Source organism: Somniosus microcephalus, chromosome 24 (assembly GCF_052327205.1).
Source record: "Somniosus microcephalus isolate GS21.2 chromosome 24, FLI_Smic_1.0, whole genome shotgun sequence".
Lineage (NCBI taxonomy): Eukaryota > Metazoa > Chordata > Chondrichthyes > Squaliformes > Somniosidae > Somniosus > Somniosus microcephalus.
The window spans coordinates 25,667,800-25,683,262 of record NC_141010.1 but is presented as its reverse complement, the minus strand read 5'-3'; the positions used below and the strand labels follow the sequence as shown (position 1 = coordinate 25,683,262).

Sequence of the window (15,463 nt, the reverse complement as noted above, 5' to 3'; positions counted from 1 at the left end):
ACCGATTTATATATATAGATAAGCAACGTATGTTTTCTGTCAGACTCGATGCGAGATTAAAAACACTTTTTTAAACTCATTCTCTTAATGTATAAAAAAAAGTTTGCGATACAAAAATATTCCACTACACTATAAAGAGAAAACAGCTTAAGTGTTAGTGCTTTTCAACCTTGAAAGGAGGCAACTGAGAGGTAAGTAAGAAAGCAAATGGTATAGTAAAAGTAGATCTAAGACGACTAATTCAAACTAAACAGAGTCGAATAAGGGGACAAAATTTAGGTCTGATGTTCTTAATTAAAAGCACGATCAACATACAGAATGGTCGTCCAGGTACAATGGTGGTGGCAAAACCCTGGATTCATTCAACAGTTAGATACTAGGGGGGGAAAAGATTCAGTTGATTTGCGCCTCCCATTAGCGCCCCAAGAGGGCGCTAACGGGGCGCAAAGCAACTAGCGCCTAGACGCGGTGCCACGAACGCCTCCCGCAAAATTAATCGGGAGGTTACGCCTCCGGCGATGATGTCATCGCTGTGCGCAGCGCCCCGGCCGCGCCCCAACTTGCCGCCAGACGCCATGTCCGACTGGGTCAAGGGGGCCTACCTGCGGCTGTGGCGACACAAATTAAAGGGGAGGTGCTGGGCGGCCATTTTTGTTGCTGGCCGCCTGCCAGCACCTGCCCCCGTTGCTATCCCTGTCCTCCTGTGCAGCTCCCCCACAGGGTGCCGGCTACGCTCCGTGAGCCTGGCACTTCTCTTTTGCCGGCACTCCGATCCTTGGTGGCCCAGCTGGGCCCCGGGTCACGCTGCGCTAGGCCCCTCCCCTTTAATAAGAGGGGGAAGGCCTGCAGTACCGTGGCGCAACGTGCTGCGATATTCACTCGCAGCGCCCCAAGAGGGAGGCAGGGCGCTTCCAGTAGCGCCCCGCCTCCGTCTTGGGGCGCTACCAGTGAATTTCGGGCGTGGGGGCGCTAACTTTTTCAGGGCGCTAGTTAGCGCCCCAAAGAATCTATAGCGTCTTTCTGGGCAGGTAAGCTAAAATGGGCTGAATGGCCTCTCTCACTTGCATCAGTCTTGTGGTCACATGTCAATGTATTACTTAACTTTTTATTTATTTCTTGGGTCAATTTTCTCTGATGCAGAAATGCTATTCAGAAAAACATACTTAGAAGGGATGCCAGTATCAGATTACAGTAGTAATTGATTTCCATATGTCATGCCACTTGCAGAGCTACTCCACCACCATGTCACCCCGTGTGGGTTGTAATGGAGACTATATCATCAAATTATAGAGATTATGCTACTCTTTATTGAGATCTTTGCAGGACATTTTTAAATTCAGTGCAAAAACTGGAGTATGAAGGCATAAGATATTAAGTTACCACATGTATGGCAGGCATAACCTACAGTACAATATGCACATACAGTACCAGCTTTTGGGGTGCTGAGGGAGGGAATGATTCAGTCCACTGGTCACAGAATCCTTTGAAGCAGTTTTACTTAATAGGAACTCCTGAAGTTTTAATTTGACCTCTGTACTAGCTATTGCACCTGAAGAGCAGAAGGATAGCATATATGAGAATACACAGGTTACAAATACATTTTCTTAGAGTAATAGTTAATTGTAATGTTCTTAGCACATTGAATATCATGCCAGTTTTACTGATCAACACTGGTTAATTTTACTCAACACAAATTTTAAATGATCGGACAGATTATTTTTGCAGTTGTTCCTTCCTGCCACACTAAATATTACAATGAAATTAGAATCTGTATTAGTTAGATTAATAGTTTAATACTAATTTTCACAAGCTTTGTTTTACTGCATCACTTATCAAACTGCATCAAAAATTATATTGGATTTTAGATATTAAATACAGGGCAATTATTTGAAAAAATTGCATTACTCTACATCATAGCTTCTACAAATCTGAAGAATGATTTCTGTGTTAAAACATTACATTCAGAAATATTTCAAAAAAAAATTAAATAAAAAGTAATGTACTTGGAATACCCTATATTACAAAAAGTATGCCTAATTAATTTTAGCCATATAGTACACCCAAATTAATGCCAACACTGTTAATGGTAGTATTCATTCAAAATAAACATTTATTTAACCAAGAACAATTTATTCCACACACAATACAATAATGAAGGAACCAATAATTTACAGGAACTATTTAGATTGATGTTGGTACTTTATGGATAAATTACCCAGCAGTGGTACAATGATCCATTGCTGGATTACAGATTTAAGCATCAGTATTTTAAATAGCCAAAGTTTAGTTTGCTCCTTTGTGACTGTTTATCATAATGCCCAACGGATTTTTCATAAACTGCATGAAGTTTAACTAGCCTCACTATGTAGTTTTGTATACTATGCTGATACTACAATGCAACAGACCAGTTTTCAAAATCTCAGAGGTAGCATTTCCCAGTGCAAATTCGTTATCTTGTCTGCAACATCAAGAGGCCACGCAGAGCAAATGGGAGCAAAGGAAAAATTAGAGTGAGTTATCTCAGAGCACTCTTATGTACCTCGTAGTGGCCAAGAGGGGTAATGCCCAAATACTGAAATCAGGTTACTTGCCTGTCTTTTTTCCCCACAGAATAGTGCATGATGCAGAAGGAACTAAGGATGGGAAGAAAACAATATTAAAATTTTGGGCAAAGAAAGACAAATTACTATTGCAATATATATTTACTTTTAAATTTATTAGATATCTTGGGTGTCCTATTGGGGGTTATTGCATGAAATAATGGAGTGTCTCCTTTTTTGATGTGGTAGTGTGAAATACTCCAGGGTCTGGTTAGCTTCAAATCAGCTGCAATGTGTTTCCCAGACTGCCACGTCAGTGTAACTTAAATCCCAGTCTCAGAAGTAAACACTCTTGGTGCATCAGATATTCGGTCCTTTTCTGAGATTCTCCACCCCGTAACTCTGAGATGTGCAGCAGCTGAATTGGGGCCAGCTCCTGAATGAACCAACGCTCACATTCACACGCAGCTTCCTTACTTTCCTTGCCTTTCGCTTTGTTTCGCAGCATCAGCAATTGCTGCTCCAGTCTCTGCTTCTCCAACTCTTCATGTCGTTGCTGTTCAATCTTACGTTGTTGTTCCAATTCTTGCTGACGCTTCACTGCTAGGATCTCCTGTTGTTGCTTGCACAAATGACAGAGGGCCAGGTAAACATGAAGCAGACACTATTTTACAAATTTAGTATATCCATTACAAGTAAGCTTTCATACCACAGGCATACATGCTACCATTTGGAATACAGTGAATACAGGAAACTCTTTGGTATCCGGCACCAACGGGACCGGGATGGTGCCGGTTGATTAAAAATTCCGGATAACGAAGAAGGGACATGGAGTGACAATGGCCCAAGGTACGAGAGTCCCGGTCCACAGACACAGGGGCCGGAGCCCCGGTCCACAGGCACAGGGGCCGGAGCCCCGGTCCACAGGCACAGGGGCCGGAGCCCCGGTCCACAGGCACAGGGGCCGGAGCCCCGGTCCACAGGCACAGGGGCCGGAGCCCCGGTCCACAGGCACAGGGGCCGGAGCCCCGGTCCACAGGCACAGGGGCCGGAGCCCCGGTCCACAGGCACAGGGGCCGGAGCCCCGGTCCACAGGCACAGGGGCCGGAGCCCCGGTCCACAGGCACAGGGGCCGGAGCCCCGGTCCACAGGCACAGGGGCCAGAGCCCCGGTCCACAGGCACAGGGGCCGGAGCCCCGGTCCACAGGCACAGGGGCCGGAGCCCCGGTCCACAGGCACAGGGGCCGGAGCCCCGGTCCACAGGCACAGGGGCCGGAGCCCCGGTCCACAGGCACAGGGGCCGGAGCCCCGGTCCACAGGCACAGGGGCCGGAGCCCCGGTCCACAGGCACAGGGGCCGGAGCCCCGGTCCACAGGCACAGGGGCCGGAGCCCCGGTCCACAGGCACAGGGGCCGGAGCCCCGGTCCACAGGCACAGGGGCCGGAGCCCCGGTCCACAGGCACAGGGGCCGGAGCCCCGGTCCACAGGCACAGGGGCCGGAGCCCCGGTCCACAGGCACAGGGGCCGGAGCCCCGGTCCACAGGCACAGGGGCCGGAGCCCCGGTCCACAGGCACAGGGGCCGGAGCCCCGGTCCACAGGCACAGGGGCCGGAGCCCCGGTCCACAGGCACAGGGGCCGGAGCCCCGGTCCACAGGCACAGGGGCCGGAGCCCCGGTCCACAGGCACAGGGGCCGGAGCCCCGGTCCACAGGCACAGGGGCCGGAGCCCCGGTCCACAGGCACAGGGGCCGGAGCCCCGGTCCACAGGCACAGGGGCCGGAGCCCCGGTCCACAGGCACAGGGGCCGGAGCCCCGGTCCACAGGCACAGGGGCCGGAGCCCCGGTCCACAGGCACAGGGGCCGGAGCCCCGGTCCACAGGCACAGGGGCCGGAGCCCCGGTCCACAGGCACAGGGGCCGGAGCCCCGGTCCACAGGCACAGGGGCCGGAGCCCCGGTCCACAGGCACAGGGGCCGGAGCCCCGGTCCACAGACACAGGGGCCGGAGCCCCGGTCCACAGACACAGGGGCCGGAGCCCCGGTCCACAGACACAGGGGCCGGAGCCCCGGTCCACAGACACAGGGGCCGGAGCCCCGGTCCACAGACACAGGGGCCGGAGCCCCGGTCCACAGACACAGGGGCCGGAGCCCCGGTCCACAGACACAGGGGCCGGTGCCCCGGTCCACAGACACAGGGGCCGGAGCCCCGGTCCACAGACACAGGGGCCGGAGCCCCGGTCCACAGACACAGGGGCCGGAGCCCCGGTCCACAGACACAGGGGCCGGAGCCCCGGTCCACAGACACAGGGGCCGGAGCCCCGGTCCACAGACACAGGGGCCGGAGCCCCGGTCCACAGGCACAGGTACAGGGGACCAGGTTACAAGGTTACACAACCAGAGGTGCAGGAGCCATGATTACATGGCAAAAGGTACGAGAACCCCGGTTACACAGCCACAAATGTACAGTATACGGAAGCCTCAAAACCTACTCCAGAATTCTGCCGGTTATTAGAAAATTCCGGATAATTAGGTGCCGTTTAAACGCGTTTTCTGTACATGGAATTATGCTTCATTAGCTCAACTGTTGGAATAGTGTGCTCAAAAAACTCAGCTGTTGCCATGAAAGATTTGTGCTGCAGAAGACACTATGCTTATTATACAAACAAGCTTTTTAACAAGGTTAAAGATCAAAATAATAAATTTGTAGCTCTGGACATGATCAACAATCCAGTCTCACTATTATGTCACTATTCAGATCATTGAGCATCCCTATTTATAAAGAATGTGATGTCTGGCTACATTCAGATGAAATGATTTGAAGAACACTCTGCACCTTAGTTACCATCGTCAAAAGGACGTCATTCAAGAGTTCAAATTGACAACGACCCAAATTCCTAAATTTTTTACTTGGGTTTACGTCTCTCTAAAATGTTAGCTGCCCAATTTGCCAACTATTTAGTCATGTGAAGAACATCAAAGAAAAGGCCTGTTCCCATACCTACAGAGTAAACTTATTTTGACTATATGGAGAGATCAAAGTACTGCTATCAAAGTAATGAGTCTTAGATCTCTAAATAGCTTGAACTCATAAAAATGCATTTTTAAACTGTGCTGTGATTACTGCAGGCCTTAGAATGGCACAGGGAATACTGAAGGGCCTACATGGGATAAGTTATAATTGCCTGAAATAGTCTGTAAATACTTTTGACAAGAGTAGCAATAAAAAAAATTGTCTACCAAAATAAATTTCACCACTCGCAAATGACTGGGAGAAGGGTCCTGCATCACAAAAAAAACTCACTTGCAAAGGGTAGCTTGCGTTATTATGCAAAATGTTCAAATACAATTGCACACTTAATAATGCAATAATGTCAATGCTTTCAATTAACTTTTTCGGTTACTGTGAATTTATATATTCTACCCTAATTCACAAGTGTCAATATGGTTTAGAAAAACAACGTGGGCAAAAGTAGTGAGAGGAGGAATAATCAAACAAAACATCTGATGGCAAGCAACATAAAAGCAAGGGCTGTTAGAAAAGTAAATAGTTTAACTATAACTTTCACTGCAAGAGTAGCATGAGTCCACAGTTCGTTATGCTAACACTTCGTCTGTCTCAATCCAAATCATTCCATGTACAAAAGTAATGAGGAGTGATATGGGAAACATTATACAGAACTTCCCTGCCTGTGCTTTACATATTATTCTGGGAAATGATAGCCAATAGTGGCGTGTTACAGTGAAGGATGGAGTTTAACAGTGAGTGTTAGTGCGCAAACTAAACTGAGATTATGGGAAGTACCTTTAGGTGTTCTTGAATCTGAACCTCATGCTGCCTCGTCAGGTGTTCGTGTTGTTTCTGGAACTCGGCAAATAATAGCTGCTTCTGGATCTGTTGCTGCTGCTTCAGCATCAGCAGTTCATGTTGCAACTGCTGCTCGCGAAGATGAGGGTCCACAGTTGGGATTGGGATTCTAGGGTCTGTCCGCAGGTCAACTGGAGTAGCAGTCTGCATAGTCACAGGCAGGGAGGATTTAACTTCAACTGCTGTGAAAGACAGAACACACTTTAGCAAACAAAGCAACATTTTTAAAATTGCTAGACATAGTAGAGTAGATTTTATGATGTAACTATGCACAATAAATGGGTGTAAAGTGGCTGTATCTGATCAGACATATGGGTGATGATTGCTTATGTCAGATTGCTGTCAATCATCTTTTGGTTGGGTTTTCCAGTGGTGCCAGAAGCACCTGTCAGTCTTCCAGATATTAAACTTACGAGACTCTGATGTTGTCATTTAGGCACCTATGCAAGTTCGGAGTTATGAAACCGTCCATATAAATGGGGCATAGGGAAATAGCAATCTTTGTCTCTTTCTTTCTGTCTCTCAGCTTAATATGCTTTTGAAGTAAAAAGAATCAACAGCTTTTATTGAAAATTTTAGTTGAAAACCCAATTCACTGATTATTCAGTAACTTTTTTCAAAAGCACAGAAACTGAAATACTGTTAAATAGCAAAACACAATTTAAGTTCTCCACTGAAAAAATAGAACGCTTCTAATATGAATATAAACAAAAGCTACAAGTGTGTAATCAATACAATATCATTTTTGAAATGGATCTACTTTTCTCAGGTGCAAACGGAGATAGCCTCTTTTAAAAACACTCAATATAAACCTTACCTGAATAAAGCTTTTAAAACTTGATCTCTATTTCTTCAATAATTTTTCAAAACAACCAAAGAAGTATTGCGAGAAACTAAAGAGAAGCACCACATTGGTTGGGCTAACTAAAATAATACTAAATCCCACTCCAAAGACTTGAGCACAAAAATCTAGGCTGACACTCCAGTGCAGTACTGAGGGAGTGCTGCACTGTCGGAGGTGCCATCTTGCACAGGAGACGTTAAACTGAAACCCCGTCTACTCTCTCAGGTGGACGTAAAAGACCCCATGGCACTATTTCGAAGTAGAGCAGGGGAGTTATCCCCGGTGCCCTGGTCAATATTTATGACTCAATCAACATCACTAAACAAACAGATTATCTGGTCATTAGCACATTGCTGTTTGTGGGAACTGGCTGTGCGCAAATTGGCTGCCGCGTTTCCTACATTACAACAGTGACTACATTTCAAAAAGTACTTCATTCACTGCAAAGCACTTTGGGACGTCCGGTGGTCGTGAAAGGCGCTATATAAATGCAAGTCTTTTTTTAATGCATCGTGGGTGAATGTGAACAATGCACATGCTCAGATTGCAGAATCTGCTGAAAGAGTTACAGTTGCCAAAATATCAAGACAGTGAAAGTATAACAACAGGAGTTTAATGACAGGAAGTGAATGCTCGGCACAAATCCCCTAATTTATTACTAATCAATCTCCTGTGAGCTCACGCATGTTTTGCTGAAGGAAATATGGGGTAAAAATTTGGTTGATTTGTGCCTACCATTAGCTCCCAGAGAGGGCGCAAAGCAACTAGTGCCCAGGCGAAATTCAGCGGGAGGTTAGTGGCGGCGGTAACCGTTAGTGCCCCGCGGCGCTGCGCCTCCGCCGATGATGTCATCGCTGTGCGCAACGCCCCGGCCACGATCTTCGGTAGCGCCCCCTGACTTATCGTCAGACACTATGTCCGACAGGGTCGGGGGGGGGGGGCGTACGTGCGGCCGGTGTGGCGCAAATTAAAGGGGAGGTGCCGTGCGGTCATTTTTGTTGCTGGCCGCCTGCCTGCACCTGTCCCCGTTGCTGTCCTCGGCCTCCTGTGAAGCCCCCCTGCGGGGTGCCGGCTGCGCTCCGAGAGCCCGGCACTCCTCGAGTGCTGGGCTCTTTTGCCGACATTCCGATCCCTGGTGGCCCAGCTGGGCCCCGGGTTATGCTGCGCTAGGCCCTTCCCCTTTAATAAGGGGAAGGGCCTAGCCTGCAGTACCGCGGCACAATGTGCCACAGCGCCATCGTAGTGCAGCGATATTCCCTCGCAACGCCCCAAGAGGGAGGGGGAGCACTTCCAGTAGTTCCCTCTTGGGGCGCTACCAGTGAATTTTGGGTGGGGGGGGGGGGGGCTAACTTTTTCGGGGCGCTAAAAGTAGCAAAGTTGGCGCCCCAAAGGGCTGAAAAAACACTAGGTCTTACAGGAAAAGTGCCATCAAGGCTGACACTTCGATAAGGTACTGAGGGAGATGTTAAACTAAGGCCACCTTTGCCCTCTCAAGTAAAAGATCCCAAGGCACTATTCGAAGAAAAGCAGGGGAGTTCTCCCAGTGCCTTGGCCAAAACTAGAGAAGTTACTTTAAATATATAGGGGGAGAAATTCGGTATCGCCCTGTTTGGGGTGCAATTATTAGCTGGGTGCAAAGTTTAGTGCCTGGCGCTAATTATCGCCTCCGACTGCAAACTTGGCTTCTATCGCCCCTGGAGGTGATTGGAGCGCTAAATACGTCTCTTAAGGCGTTAACGCCAAGGAGCGAGGTGCTACCTCAGAGCGCTGGCGAAGCTCATGTGATGTCAGTCAGTAATGGAACACAGACACACTGGCGCCGGCCAGTTCTTAAAGGGGAGGGTCGATCTTGCTCTCCATTCACACCCTGCTCATTGCAGCCTTGAATCTCGGCCTGCAGAGACCTGTACATCAATTCTGCTAGAAAGAACAATGGAGGCGCCCAGGGAAAGAGCTCAGAGTGCAGCCCCATACTCTCTTCTAAATCGATGCAAGGAAGGTCAAATCAAAAAGAACCTGCAAAGTGCTGGCAGTACCCAAAACTCCTTCACACAGCGTTGAATCTCTCCAGAAGTCTCTCTCTCTCTCAGAATGCATGTTGCAAAAATGTCGCTGACAAAAAAAGTCAGGAAGCGGTCGCCTTTAAATAGCACTCTCCCAGTCCCTTCCCGACTGCAAAGCATTCCCCTCTACCTGTCGTTGCTAGCGGCAGGCGGCAAGGCAGGGGGCGCCACTCAATACCCGGTCCGGGACGCTACCGGGCCGTTGCACGCTTGACTGACGTCACGATCTGCGGGTGCAGGAGATCGTGGCGGTAGTGTTTAGCGCCGTCACAAAATGTCTGGTCAATTTCGCGAGCGGTGCAAACATCGCCGCGCCCGGGCGCTAGTTGCTTTGCGCCCCATTAGCACCCTCTTAAGGTGCTAACGGGAGGCGCTAATCAACCGAATTTGTTCCCCACAGAACCTTGGTTGGACCACACTTAAGAGTACTGTACACAGTTCTGGTCTCCTTATTAGCACTGGAGAAAGTGCAAAAAAGATTTACACGGATGATACCTGACCTAATAGAGGTCTATAAAATTATGAAGGGATTCGATAGGATAGACATAGAGAAGATGTCTCCACTTGTGAGGGAGTCCAAAACTCGGGGCGATAAATAGAAGATAGTCGCATAAATCCAATAAGGAATTCAGGTTGAGGCGAATAGCAGAGATGCTTTTAAGGGGAAACTAGATAAGTACATGAGGAAGGAAGGAATAGAAGGCTATGTCGCTAGGGTTAGAGGAAGTAAGGTGGGAGGAAGCTCGTGCTGAGCATAGCCACTGGCATAGATCTGTTGGGTCAAATGGCCGGTTTCTGTGCTGTAAATTCTAGGTAACATTTGTCCCTCAGCCAACAAACTGGCTGCCATGTTTGTTACATTACAAGAGTAAGTACACTGCTGAAGTACTTCATCGACTGTGATGTGCTTTGGTATATCCCGAGGTAGTGAAAGGCACCATATGAAGTTCTTTCTTTAGTAGGTGCTAACCTTACTGGTGCATCATTACCCATTGATGTCAGTAGACTGGAGATGTTACAGTATTATCAATTCAAGGATACAGAGGGAAATGGTAAATCACCAAAACTGAACAAAAAAGTTACAATAAGTATCGGTACATTGTGGCTCATTTCAAGAATTGATCCAGTTTTTATTACATGTGCATTCATTTTCTGCACTTCTCAAAATCGCTAGTTGTACCATCAGATCCTCCCCCTTTCCAATATGACAGAACAGGGAAAGTCTCAGATATGATTGAACTGTACTGCTGCATTGCAGAATTGCAATTAACTTAAAAACTTCTTCAAAAAAATCATCAATTTTCTCCAGTCCTTCATTTTCTGAAATCATCAATTCTCAGTTCCATCTTATCTGGTCACCCTCTGGTAACTGACATAAGTGTGAGTCTCGACAGAGTGCCAGCAAACTATTTGATGATTTGGGGGTTGGGGGGGGGGGGGGGGCGGTGGGGGAGAGAGTGGAAGAGAGAGAGGAGCATTAGAGTCAACCCCAATCCTGTGCTCACCCAAAATCTATATACTCCCACTTCCAACTGGAGTTGCCGATAGCGATCAGAAACAAGAAACCTGGCCGATTTGCTCTTCCCCAGCTTCGGGACACTGAGGCCAATTGTAGTGCCCTTACTGCCACCCCAGCCAAGATGAACCAATTCAGCACAGATCAAGGATCAAACCCAATTATTCCTAGTCTGTACGGCTCAGCTGCTCATTGGATAAACTCATTGGGCCTTTGGGATAGATGGCATAAAATCTTTTCATGTCCAACCATTCTGAATCTGGTATCGGATACAAAACTGCGTGTTGTTTTCCTTCAATGAAGGGTATTGAAGTGACCGTGCTAATGCACTTGTGTGCAGATGGGAAAGTATATAATGTAAGCGGAACATTTCAAATTGCAGCAGGGGACCTCACCTGCCGGCAGCGCATGTCAAAATTCCAAGCAGGTGTACTGCAAGATTTTCCAAAAAATAGGTTTGGAAAACATGAGCAATGTGCCCGAATCTCCAATATATGCTGCCAGCAGGCGAGGGTGTGCATCAGGAGCACAATCAGAAAATGACCCCTAATGTATAACCTTTAGTCATGTTGGTAAGCTTTTTCAATTTGTTTTCAAACATGCTACATGATGTATTAAAAAAAGCGTTATCACAACATTGGGGCATGTATGATAGGCATCTTCCCCTCCAGAACAAAAATAATGTCTGCTATAAATCTTTTTCATTATGCAAGTGCCTCCAGAATTTTTAAGTTTAAATTGCGATTTTCACTGAAAAATATATGGAAAACTACTGAATATTTGAGTAAAAAAAGAACTTAGCGTTCCCTGTGGGGAAGTTACACAATGATTTTTCAGTACTGTACAGCTGCAAACACACAGAGCATACATCGGACATATTATATTTCTACCTCATTGCCACACTTTTACACTTGGGAGGGTAGGATTATTTCCTTGGAAATCACCAATAGTGCTCATAATCAACCAAAAGGAGATGAATTCCTGCAGTGTGGGATATGTCTTGTACAATTTGTAAGAGGGACCACTCAGCTATCAAGTAATTGTCCTGTTTGCTTCTTGATCAGGAAGCGGACAGGCAAATCTGAATGTCAGTAGGGATGAGAGATTCAAACATATCATAGGAAACACAATGATCTAACCTGCTGGAGCTACCAGACCACCCATAAGCAGAACTGTGCTCAACAACAGATTCTGGCAAGGTTTGCGTTTGAAATGTTTTAGTTATCCAGTAGAGGGGAAGACAAAAAACAATTCACTCCCGGATCACACAAGTCAGAAACAATTCCATTTATTCAAGTGACCTTTGCAATTTGGATCTTACATTTTGTATGAAAATTTAAGAATATTTGAATAGAAGTTATGAAACTCCTTATACGTGTAGTGGCAGAATCATGCATTGTGCAGAGCTGGAGACGGGCTCAAGCCTATGATCACATTGGTGCCAGTAGTTTATTTTTAAATCAGTATTCCCTCTTGCGGGAAGGAATACAGCAGTGTGTACGGATAGTGTCCTGCACTGCAGAAATAGAAAGTATGGATTTTTAAAAATACATATATTTGAACAAAACAGGACAAGAGCACTACAGCAGTGGACTATTTAACAATCTTTACTGAAATGGGAAGCCTGAAGCACTGTATTAAAACATTTTAACACTGATTCAGCAAAGAAATGTATTGTGCCTTACTTGAAGGTTTTTCCCTGCAGTAATCTGCAAGTCCCTGTTGTGACAACTAAGGTTGTGGGCTTAATGAATGCAAGCTAAACACACAGCTGCTAGTAGCATCCACTTGGCAATACAGCAATGTTTTTAGTGATTAACATTTACATCATCTTTACAGTAATTATTTTATTTTTAAATAGTCAAATAAATACAAATAATAATGACATGCAATACATTGGGTGAAGGGTGTTACAAGGCAACAACACTTCAAGGGGTTTAGAGAAACAGTCTTCGTGGTTCATTGAGATCATCTGAACCCCAAGATGTGTTAAACTCCGAATGTATTATTCCATATAATATACATAGAAGTCGTTACTGTTTTCAGAAAACTGGTAACATATGAGACCTAAAATGGACCAAAATTGTACCCCATGACTTATAACTACTAAGATATTCAGATAACGAGACCACCAGCAGAAGTCAGTCAGGGCCTTTGCCCTAGCTACTTTCTGGTTGGGGTGACAAATCACTTAAATATTTAATTTTTGACAGTAATTGGGTTTCTCTTTAATACCTCAGAATATTGTAGCTGGTATATAACATACGTCAAAAACTACATTTTGCATCTGCAACTCAGACACAGGAACTTAAATGTTCTGCACGTACTGTGGAAAATAACCACTGACTGAAGTCGGCTTGTCATGCAAGATCTGTTAAATTTCATGTCACATAACCTCCACAATTCCTGGCTGAGTTGGCAGGTAGATGAACTGCTTCTTTGACTTAACCAATGCTTCTTGAACCAGTCATTAGAAGTTGCAAAAGTGCAGATTTTCTTAACCTCTACTTGCTGGCGCTCTCTACAAGTGGTCAGAGAGCGTCAAATTCATAGGAATCACAAACCACATTCTATGCTCCATGCACAAAGCGCGGGCGAGCACTAATGTGCAAAGCTGCCGTGTCTGCCGAAGGATCTAATTATGTAAAAGAACATATATAGGGCCAGAAATTCAGTGGGCTTTGCGCCCAGTTACCGCCCAAATAGGGTTTCTGCGCCAGTGTAAGAGGGTGCGCTGATATTCAGCGCTGCGGTAATGGCGGCGGTAGCCGGTAGCGCTGCGCCGACACCGATGACGTCATTGGTGTGCGCAGTGCCCCGGTTCCGCCCCGCTTCCGGCCCAAACCCCATATTTAGTTGCGGCCGCAAACAGCGATTGAAAAACGGCCTCCCCCCCCCACCCCGCCCCCGCCCCGCCCCCCCCGCGGCATTGCCGGCTGCTTTCCGCGAGCCCGGCACTTGTGCTTGGTGCCGGGCTCATTTGCCGGCACAATCCAGCGGCGATCTCGCTGTTGCAGGCACCTCCACCTTAAGAGAAGGAGGAGGCCTGCAGTACCGCAGCCTGCCGCACCGCATCGGGTGGCGCAGCGGCACTTAGAGCGCTGATATTCAGTTTCAGCGCCCCAAGCGGTGGCGGGCACACCCTGGCATAGCGGCCGGTTCCGACTTGGGCCGCAAAAAGTGAATATCGGACGGTCGCACATGGCTCCGCGCCCAGCGCTAACTTTTGGCCGTTAGCCAGCTGGCGGGGCCATAGTGAATTTCTAGGCCACAATGTTGTTCTTCCAGAGAAAAATGGAGAACATCTACCAGTAAAACTGGCTGCTTTGCATACGCAATTTATACTTCTGAATGTATTACAGCTTAGAAAACAGTTAGGCATCCAACTGCATACTTTACAGAAAACTAAAATTAGATTAAGCAAGGTTTGCTACTACAATCCAAAAGGATCTAAGGCTGTAATTTCCTGAACAGAATCTCCAAAAATTAGATTTTCCTGTAATAAAAAAGGAAATCTCAGATAGGACTAACACTGTAGCTCTTTTGGAGACCTGGCCAGGCATGATGGCCGAATGACTTTCTTCTGTGCTGTAAAATTCTATGATTCCAAATATACAGCTAGTAATAAGATATCCTGGAGAAAAAAGGAAGCGTTGGCATGCTGACATACTTAGTAATGTAGCATGTTGCATACGCAGTTGCTGCTGGGAAGTTATATTAACAAAAAATGGCCAAGGAATTAAAGGAAATGATATAGAACTCTTACCTAACCCCATACAGTGGGAACCACATTTTCAATAAAGTGGATAAAAATTCCACCACTACTACATATATTTGAAATTCTCTAATCTAAACTTAGAAATCTTTGAATTCAAAGGGGAAATAGACAGTGAGTGCATAATTATATTTTCAGGCAAAAAAAAGTCAGAGATTAAGACTACTCGTCTTCTGGGCATTTCAGAATTACTCATTGGAACCTGGGACGTCAGCTCCCTAATAATAGCTAAAAGTACGGAGGAGAAATGCTTCACTTCTTTTATTTATCTTCAGGGCATTTCTACAAACCTAATAATTCTCCAAATCAGAGTTTTAAAAATGTATTTTAATTATGGAAACAATGTGCAATCCTTCTAGAAGATGTAAAAATAAGCAGTTCGGAACATAGGAATAAGAGTCGGCCATTCAGTCCCTTGAGCGTATACTGCCATTCAGTTAGATCATGGCTGATCTGTATCTTAACTCCATCTACCTGTCTTGCTAACCCTTACTATCAATCTCAATTTTGAAATTTTCAATTGACCTCATCTCAACAGCTTTTTGAGGGCAGAGCTTTCCAGATTTCTACAACTGTGTGTGTGTGTGTGTGTGTGTGTGTGTGTGTGTGTGTGTGTGTGAGTGTGTGCGTGTGTGCGTGTGTGTGTGTGAAGTGTGTCTGTGTCTGTCTGTGTCTGTCTGTGTAGTGTGTCTGTGAGTGTGTGAGTGTGTGTGTGTGTGTGTGTGTGTGTGAGAAGTGTTACCGGACATCACCCCTGAACAGCCTTGCTCTAATTTTAAGGCTTTGCCCCTTTGTTCTGGAATCCCCCACCAGAGGAAATAGTTTCTCTCTATCTACAACTCCTTTGATCATCTTAAATAAC

The 15,463-nt window shown here is 46.4% G+C and overlaps 1 protein-coding gene across 8 annotated transcripts in view; it reads right to left on the bottom strand.

The window, feature by feature from the left end:
- hdac5 (histone deacetylase 5) overlaps positions 1 to 15,463 on the bottom strand; it is a 334,491-nt gene that overhangs the window by 122,135 nt on the left and 196,893 nt on the right. For 4 of the 8 annotated variants that reach the window (XM_085966332.1, XM_085966327.1, XM_085966326.1 and 1 more), the window contains 4 exons: positions 6,341 to 6,585; positions 3,018 to 3,162; positions 2,592 to 2,633; positions 1,429 to 1,549 (listed from right to left, as the gene is read on the bottom strand). In XM_085966332.1, coding sequence (XP_085822458.1) covers positions 1,429 to 1,549; positions 2,592 to 2,633; positions 3,018 to 3,162; positions 6,341 to 6,585 — 553 coding nt within the window. Of the gene's footprint in view, positions 1 to 1,419; positions 1,550 to 2,591; positions 2,634 to 3,017; positions 3,163 to 6,340; positions 6,586 to 15,463 lie in introns of all 8 variants that reach the window. The other 4 variants (XM_085966329.1, XM_085966334.1, XM_085966331.1 and 1 more) reach the window with 4 other exon arrangements.